At 41.7% G+C, this 9,739-nt stretch overlaps 1 protein-coding gene across 1 annotated transcript; it reads right to left on the bottom strand.

The window, feature by feature from the left end:
- Positions 1 to 2,602: 2,602 nt before the first annotated feature.
- On the bottom strand, positions 2,603 to 9,334 carry LOC142572905 (uncharacterized). Its single transcript, XM_075682348.1, has 4 exons — positions 9,262 to 9,334; positions 8,810 to 8,866; positions 7,959 to 8,122; positions 2,603 to 2,999 (listed from the first exon to the last, which is right to left on the bottom strand). Exons 2-4 carry the CDS (start codon positions 8,859 to 8,861, stop codon positions 2,673 to 2,675), a joined length of 543 nt encoding a protein of 180 aa, XP_075538463.1. The 5' UTR covers positions 8,862 to 8,866; positions 9,262 to 9,334; the 3' UTR covers positions 2,603 to 2,672.
- Between the last annotated feature and the right edge of the window lie 405 nt (positions 9,335 to 9,739).

Here is a 9,739-nt window from a genome sequence, read left to right as displayed (position 1 = left end):
GAATAAAGAGGGAAGAAAAATAAACCGTAAGAGCATACAAAGTCTCATTGTAAACATTGAAGATATCTATAGGATTAAAATCCGTGTTACACACTATCAACGTTACTTGCTTACTTCATACAAGCAAATGCTTACTAAAAAAGGTACACATACCAGCTGATACCGCTTGTAACAATGAAAGAAACACAAGCAGAAAAAACTGTATGCAGTACAAGGAAGTCGGTGCTAGCCTATACCAAAACATTTGCGCAAGGAACATCAAAATGTGGTGAGGGAAAAATTACAGTAAGAAAAAGAGCACAAGAACACAGTGATGTTTATAACGAATTAGCGAGAGAATCCTACGTGAGTGCGTTAAAATAATGTTTTGGTTTTGCTAGGAAATCATCAAGACTTAGAGCGGATACCATTTCATTTTGTAACAAACTCCAGTGATATATCTCGAGAAAGAGGGGCGAGTAACTCAAGAACTCAGTGCGCGTAAGAACTAGCTGCACTTTAAAGGAATGATCAAGGCGCGGGAAGATACGATGGGCGGGACTGTTGTGGCATGCGCTGAAAGACGGCCTGTAGTACATAGCTTTTGAAAATGGGAAAGCCCTGTCAGTCTTCGATTAGTGGAGATTTAGAAATATCTTAATGTTAGCGATGCTAGACGTTCGTGAGTAATTTTTCGTAATGCAGTGGGCTGCTTTGTTTTGGATTGACGAGCTTGTTGCTGAGGTACGACTAATGTGGCTTCCAAATAAAAGACGCGTGCTCCATTTTCAAACGACCCAGTGCCCTATAACCGAGTAATTTAGTGGGCTTGTTCGCTGGGTAAAGGTTCCGCCTTATGTAGCCAAGAGTTTTGCAAGCAGTGGTAGCAATCGCTTCGATGGGATGATTCCATAAAACGTTTGAAGAAAAAAGAATTCCCAAGTATTTTATTGTGTGTGCAAGTGCAATACTAATGCCATTCATCGAGTAATGGGTAAACCTCGGTTTACTAGCTTTATAGAAAGTTTATGCTTTATAGTGCTTTATTTTTTGAAACATTTATTTCCATTTGCCACTGTTTACGCCAGCAGTAATTTTCGTGAGGCCACATTGCACAGTGTGAATGTCAGAAGAGTTAAATATTCGTCTGCAATCATCTGCAAATATGCAATCATCTGCAAATAGTCTTATTGTACATTTAATACTGCTGCTGATGGCGCTGACATATAGCAGGAATAAGATTGGTCCCAATACCGAGACCTGCGGCACCGCAAATTTTACTAGTGATCGCAGCGAAGAAAACTGGTTAGTAGTTACAAATTGGTACCGGTTAGTTAAAAATGTACTAATCGAATTTGTAGTCCTACTACCTATATTAAAATAACGGTTTCACTAATAAACCGTTATGAGCTACCTTGTCAAAAGCCTTCGCAAAATCAATAAAGATTGCGTGTATTTGTGATGAGTCGTTAATAGCTTGGTGCAGGTCAGCGACTAGCTCGAATAACTGCGTCTCAAATGAGCGACCCTGTTGGAACCAGTGTTCGTTCATGAAGAGAAGATTGTGCTCCATTAGGTATTTCATAATCGCTGATCATTTATTGTCTTGTAATAGATTACATGATATACTCGTCAGTGAAATAGGTCTGTAGTTAAGAAACAGATGATGGGTCACCGGACTTAAAGATTGGAATTATTTTAGCTATTTCACATTCTTCAAGAACGCATCAAGAATCAATAGATTGTTGAAAAAGAGCGGCGAAAATGCGAGATATCGCTGGTATAGTTATTTTTAGTAATTTGGGGCAGATTCCGAGCTGTTAGGAAGAGCGCAAGTATTGTACTCTGTATTTTACTCACATTGTAATCAAATGCCAAGATTTTCAGCTAGCCAGAACTGTAGGGAACGCGCACCTTGTGAACGTTACACGGTTCAAAGATGATAGGAACGTTAACGGTTCAGTGGTACAGACAGAGAAGAGACGTTTAGGTTATTGGTGGGACAAAAGCAGGCAGAAGAGGTCCGGTGTTCTGGCAGGCATAGGTAATCTTACATATCGAGTTATTATGGGCAATGGGTTAGACCGCAATAAGTATTCTAAGCGCGGTGAAAGCAGGTGGGCGTCGCCACTTTTCAAAGTGGATGCTATTCGAAATCACAAATATCATGATCGTCATCATCAATTCCAAGTCTTTGTTTGCATCAAAGTAGGATATCTTCAGGTGTGGAAACTGGTCTAAAATACTAGAGCAGTGCTATTTTTATATGGAGTGTTTTCCTAAAGTTATTTATTTCAGTGTAGACATCCGCAGAATTAGAAATAACAAAAGTACCATCTACTTTACATTGCTTGATGCGTGTAACATGCGAAAATAAGATAATATTTGTGGAATTTTTTTAGCCCAAAATTAGTAACGAGAGATTTAGGATTTTGGATATTTGAAACGCACCTGAACATTTTTATTGACTAAATTGTCACATCATATGGCTTATAGACAGGTTATTAACGGCACGGCGAACAACTCATAATGATGGCACACCATGCATATAGGTATAGAAAGGCAGCTTGCAGTAATCAAACGTTCGCAGCTGCCTTGAGCTAAAGTAAAATGAAAGGTACCGTTCAAATATAGTAGATCTTTAATAAAGAAGGCGCAATATTATTTTGATTACTTGTCAGGATATATTTTTATTAAAGTGCTTCGACGACTCCCTGGACGAATTTCCTCTCCTTGTCGTCTAGAAACCTACGGCCCCGACATGCGCACAGCTGTGTTCCTTTTTCAATCAGGGCACTTCCTACGCGCTCGAGATCTTCGGCCAGGTCATGGCGGAAATCATTGTATGTCTTGTCGTCTTCTAGGGCGTATACGCCGAGCTTCTCCTCGAGAAACTTCTTCACGATGTCAGCTGCCTTGGAGGTGACCACGCCCTTCACACCTTTCTCAATACCCTTTCCGACTTGCTTCACTGCGTTCTTTGCCTTCTTCCAGAGCTTCTTAATAAAATACTCTTCACCCTGAAAGACACACCAGATAAAAAGCAAAGGCTCGTCCGTTGTGTTTGGACTCCCCGAATCTCGTCGCCCAAAGATAAAGAAACGCACTTTGCGTCTTACGAATTCGCCAGAAATACCCCAAGCGAACTGCTTGCGGGGACGCAAGTATTTCTCAAAACCTAAATACCTTTTCGAGGGACTTCTGTCGAGTTATTTTGCACACTGGTCACACGTTAAACTACTTGTACACACTGAATAACTGTGATGCTCGCAGGACATGAACATTGAACATTCAGCCCAAGTGAGACAATTTATCAATTCATGTTGGGTCAAGTAGGCAGTATTCAATATTGTATTGTAACAGAACGCGCTCACTGGTCATGGCTGCCAAAGCAATATGGCCAATGGCCTCTTTTATGCAACAAATAAGGTAACCGACAGCTGAAAAGCCAGGGTATATCACAATAGAGAAAGGAGCCCGGTAGTTATCAAACAACTATACAAGCAAATACGAACGTTATGTCTTCACTTCACTGATAGAAGAGATCTTCATGTGGGAGTTTTGCTTTGCTTAGCAGGTATTTACCATTCTCAGAAAGGATTTCGATTTAGGAAGCTGTCTTTTAAAAAAGTCTTATTGCAACGTTATATATTGAGCCTAGGCTACCATCCGCATTCCGCAAATATGCAATACTGGCGTTGGTTTTATGGTTTTCACATGCTGCTGAGGAAAGCTGAAGTGCTTCAACTACCGGCATCAAGTGAACACATTTCAGTATCTCCGCAAGAATAAGGGCAATGACCGGGGACGGAGTAGCTAAAGCGCACAATGTAGTGATGAGTTGGAGACCAAACGGCGAGTTATTCATTTGCTATCACTTCTCACGGCGATGAGAGGAAGACAATGTTCCAAGGTGATATATTAAGTTGTGTTACTGTTATCGTAAGTATTAAAACTAAATATCTATACAAAATAAAAATAATATATAATGCGACAGGAGTGCTCTCACGCGATAAACAGGTGCTCTTTACTTTTGCTCCTTAACAAAAGGGACGTCACACGAAATATCTTCTTCATTAAATTTTTTCATCGCTTTTGGCTTGTAAGAATCCACACCTCGGGCTATCGCCGGGATTGGGCACCCGGCGAGAAATATAACAGGAAATGAACACTTATGAAATAGACCCCCCTTGGCAATGCGGCCCTACACATTTAGTATGTAACGAAAACTTAGGCTCAAAATGCAGTAATGAGACAGTCGCCCTGGGCTGTCTGATCAAATAAAGAAATGAACACTGTGCTTTATTTGTAAAGATATATCCGCCTGCCCACATACCAGCACTGTAAATTTGCATTTTGTAGCTCGGGAAGTTCTTTAAAAAAGTGCTGCGTAAAAAAACAACTGTAAAGGCTGACCGCATTCTACATACATGTGTACGTCGGTTACGCCAAGTACTAAAGCAGCGCGCAAAAAACGCAGTGAAACGTTCACGAGGGTTGCAATATGGGCTCGTTGGTAACGCATCTTCAAGGGGAGTACGGTAGCACGATTAAAAGACGGGACATAAGAAGACACATAGGGACACACACAGCGCTAACTTCCAACAATGTATACTATCGAAAACCACGTCGTACTTATACACTCAGACAACATGAGTCACAGCCACGTGAACAGATTAACAATCAGAGCCATACATTTTGTGATATCTTAAGCCATGCACAAAAATTTCAGTTCTTTTTCAGAGATAGCCAATGATGGGTTGCTGATACATGAATCCCCTAGGGCATCAATCTGCTCGGCTTCTACTATAAGTCTAGTGAGTTCGCACTTATTTCTACCGATAATGATTGTTGATTCTAAGAGAGGGGAGCACTTATGTTGCTTACAGTGAAGGGAGCGAAACCCATCTGGTACAATTTGTCGACTTTATTTTTGTGTTCGCGCAGTCCATCATAATGCATCCGCCCGACTGTCCGACGTAATACTTCCCACACGATAAGGGTATACAAAATATAATTGAAGTCTTACATTCTCTAAACCTCTTCCTGTGCTTAACTTGGCAGCTAGGGGCACTTTCCTTCTTTTCTGGTCTTGTTTCTTGCACAGGCTGATTAGTTTGTTCGGTTCTGAAAAAAACCACATCAGTGTTACCTCGGCGGGCAATTTTCTTTAGGTTGTGCTACAAACGGTGGATATAAGGTATCACTGTTAGTTTTTTTTCTCTCGGTTACTATTTCCTTCCGCTTATTCAGCAGTCCCGGATTGCTGCACATGCCTAACTACTGCCTCTGCAACTGATGCCAGCACATGATTGGGATAACCTGCTTCATGTAGGCGCTTGGCCTGTTGTGTGAAGACTTCGTCAGTACAATGATGGCATGATTTAGTGAGTGCGTTATTAAAACACATTTTCGAAATTCCTCTTTTTACCAGTTTAGAATGGGCTTAATTATATGACAACAACGGATTATTTGTCCTGGGACTGTAACACCAGCAAGTTAGATCATCGTCGAAGGTAAATCGAACATCCAGAACTTTGATCTTTTATTCTATAGTCACTTCGAACGTAACTTCTAGTTGACAAAGGCACTCCCGTATAATATTACTGATAGCTGAACACTCTGTGTCAAAGTTGTCTAGCTTAACATTGACAAACACCATAATATCATCAACAAATCTACATATTTTAGATTTTAGAGAAAGAAGGTGTCCCGTTCAGGGTAACAGTATCTGAGAAAGGCACGTGGCAGAAATCTATTGCAGTCTATTTATTAGACAAACTTAACCTACTCGATATTAAAGATCCGTTCATCACGAAAATTCCGAGGAAGTTTTAGCCTTTGTAGAGGCCAATTGTAACGCGGGACTAAAGGCTGTCTCAGCAGATGTGAAGGACCTGCATTATTCTTTGCCGCAGAATGAATTGTTCGGTTGTGTTCAATCATGTACAGATGAATTTGGGGCAGTAAGATTTAGTACGAAGGCGGGCACAACCGTTGAATATTTTTTAGAACTTTTAGACTTGTACATGAAGTAAGCATTTGTGCGCAGAAATGACACTGCGTACCTTCAAAAACAAGGGACCTGTATAGGATCCTACTTAGCGCCTCTTTTAAGCAACCTGTACTTAGCCAAGCTAGACAGAGACCTGTGCTCACGCATCAATGATACAAAAGTTGTTAAAATATTTAGATTTGTGATGTTTTTTGGTGTTTGTCAATGTTAATCTAGACAACTATGACACAGAGTGTTCAGCTATTAGTAATATTATACGCGAGTGCCTTTGTCCACTAGAAGTTACGTTCGAAGTGCTTATAGAAAGAAAGATGAAATTTCTGGATGTTAAATTTACCTTCGGTGATGATCTAACTTGCTGGTGTTACAGTCCTAGGACAAATAAACCGTTGTTGTCATATCATTCAGCCCATTCTAAACTGGTAAAAAAGAGGATTTGCGAAAATGTGTTTTACTAACGCACTTATTATATCATGCCATCATTGCACTGACGAAGCATTCACACAACAGGCCATGCGGCTACAGGAAGCAGGTTATCCCAATCATGTACTGGCATCCGTTGCACAGGGAATACTTAGGCAAGTGCAGCAATCAGGGACTGCTGAACGAGCGGAAGGAAATAATAACCGAGAGAAAAAGAGACCAACAGTGATACCTTATATCCACCGGTTGTCGCACAACCTAAAGAAAATTGCCCGCCGACGTAACACTGATGTGGTTTTTTTCAGCACCCAACAAACTGATCAGCCTGTGCAGGCAAACAAGACCAGAAAAGAAAGAAAGTGCCCCTAGCTGCCAAGTTAAACACAGGAAGAAGTTTAGAGAATGTAAGACTTCAATTATATATCGTATACCCTTATCGTGTGGGAAGTATTACGTCGTACAGTCGGGCAGATGCATTAATGACAGACTGCGAGAACATAAAAATAAAGTCGACAAACTTGTATCAGATGGGTTTCTCTCTCTTCATTGTAAGCAACATAAGTGCTCCCCTCTCTTCGAATCAACAATCATTACCGGTAGAAATAAGTGCGAACTCACTAGAGTTATAATAGAAGCCGAGCAGACTGATGCCCTAGGGCATTCATGTATCAGCAAACCATCATTGGCTCTCTCTGAAAAAGAACTGAAATTTTTGCGCATGGCTTAACATATCACAAAATGTATCGCTCTGATTGTTAATCTGTTCATGTGGCTGTGAGTCATGTTGTCTGAGTGTATCAGTACGACCTGGTTTTCGATAATAAACATTGTTGGAAGTTATCGCTGTGTGTGTAACTATGCTTCTCCTTTTGTCCTGTCTTTTAATCGCGCTACCATACTCCCCTTGACGAAACTTTCAGTCTTATATCGCTGTTAGCTATTGCCCGTTGATTGAGTTGGTGTGCCGGTCTGTTTAAAAGCTCTGGCACGCAAAAGTAACACACGAAGGCGATCACCTTTGCCTTGAATGAGGCCTGAATAACGAAATGATGGCGTTAACTAAATGGCAAACAAAAGTAAGAACTAGCATCAAAAAGTTAAACACAGTAGTATGATCACTTCTGTACGCTTAATAAAGGAAAAAAGGTAATGTCTGATTTTTCCTTTAGTAATTACGTCTCTCCACCTTGGGGGTTTCGGCAGAACTACTACGTCAATTCTGCACGCTTTTCACGCAAGTGTGGAGTTCCGCTTGATGTAAATATTTCGGTATCCACTCTGTCAAGGCTCCAGTGACATGGTAGAAGAAGGGTGTCTGGGAAAAAGTTGAAAACCAGAGGAAAGAGAAGTATGGCACACAGACGCCCTTCTACGGATCTTGTTCTACTTCGGTCCGTGTATGGCAGGCTCGTCATTGCCTAACACAAATTCCTTTACCGTCTTGCCCAGCTCATCTTTCTACAGCTGTAAGCGCAATTGCACTGGCCGGATCTTAGAAAACGAAAACAAATATGAGTTTCAGTATTATGCCGCAGTTTACCTCATGTTCCACTTGCTTTGACGGCTGCGCAGTGTCCCGCAGTCCTTGGGAAATGGCACGGAGCACTTCGCCTACTTGGATAGCTTCCACGCCCACGCTACGCGACTGCTGGTCTATTACGACGTCCAATGCCGGCTCATTCTTCTCCAGCACGGAAGAGGAAGCTGTGGGCGAAAACGTGCACCGTGATACCCAGCTCATCTTTTTATTACAATTACGCTTTGCCCACAGGATGTTGCCTGTAGTATTATTGCAACGCTGATGTGTAGCACTACTGTTTGTGAGGAGAGTAAAGTATTTGAATTTTCTTGATATGAGGCAGAATTTACGAAGGTTTTCGTTCGCAGGTGATCTTGTCTAGTTGTCGGTCGCCTTGCTTATTAATATGTCCAGAGAACTGTATTGATTGTGATTTGCTCTTACGATCGATTCTGGCGTGAGACCATTTTGAGAAAGAGAGCTGCGAAGAAGAGTTTAAGCAGTCAAAAGAACAAATGACCTTCGAGCCGCCTACAGTATTTTCACTATTCGACTATGAGTACCCTTCATCTATTGCACTTCGTGTGATCTCTAAAACCCCAACAGAACAAAAGTTAGACAAGTGAAAGTTGAAGTTACCAGGAAGCGACACATTCATAGGGTATTTAAAACGCAAGCCGCGATGACCTCAACTACAAAGGAAAGCGGCGTGCACCGTATCCCGAGGCCACACAGCCGATATCTTTTTTAACGTGCAGAGTATTACAATAAAGCAGCGTGTATATATTGGAGATGAGGAGGTTAAGAAAGACAACACCGCTGAAAAACTGTTTCCAATAACTCCGCAATATAAAATTGTGCAGGCGGCTCACCACAGATAGCGACGCATCCAATGAGGCACAACAGGCTAATTATTTGCTTCATGGTGTCTGCAAAAGGAAAATATATTTCTCGCACTGCAACTCCCAGAGATACAACAATGAACGCCATCGTGCACTGTTTCTAGACGCTCAGGTCGTATGGAATTAATTGAATTTAACCAGCTTTTCTGTTGTACCCATTGATATCACTAATGATTATTCCCGCACACAGTATATATGCGGCCGCAAGTAGGAAGGGAAGGCTATAAATATAAAGCTGACATACAATGTTGCGGCTGTGCACCAGGTACGCGTCTGGCGATTTATAACAATGACGTGCTTGATGTACGCATAATTGATCAATTATGTTCTAGGAAAGACGCTGGTGAAATTGATTATGCCACTTTTTCGATTATGCCACTTCTTTTGCGGCGCTGCTTTCTCAGCAAGAAACCTTTGCTTACCGTGCCTTGAAGACCTTTTCAGGGTGGGTAGTAGAATATACGCCGCCAGCTCGTGGTCTGGCTTGCTTCGGAAGGGTCCTATAAACCTACGCAAGCATTGCCGCTATCTAGTTGGTGATAGGGACACGCAAAATGCACGATGATAACAACAACAATGGGCTTGCCAATGGCCAGTGTTTTCCGAGTCGATATTGTTCACTGCTCGTGTCAATTGTGCCTTTATCTATTGAAAAAAAAGATCACGTGCGGTACAGGGCTTATTATGATCAGCTCAGATGGGAAATCCCACTACCGCGGAATTCTTGCATAGTGCGACACAGGAGTTTGGCTGATTTTCCAGGCAGGCAATATTTTTGGCATGTATGCAACTGCAGAATGGCGGTTATCTTCACGATTACTGATAACCTTTGTGCCCCTCACATATGCTCGGCAGTGGTATGGGCTCGCGGGACTCCCTTATTTCGCATTCTTATTAAGA

This window comes from Dermacentor variabilis, chromosome 2 (genome assembly GCF_050947875.1).
Source record: "Dermacentor variabilis isolate Ectoservices chromosome 2, ASM5094787v1, whole genome shotgun sequence".
NCBI lineage: Eukaryota > Metazoa > Arthropoda > Arachnida > Ixodida > Ixodidae > Dermacentor > Dermacentor variabilis.
The sequence above is the reverse complement of the archived record's forward strand: the minus strand, read 5'-3'. Positions and strand labels throughout refer to the sequence as shown.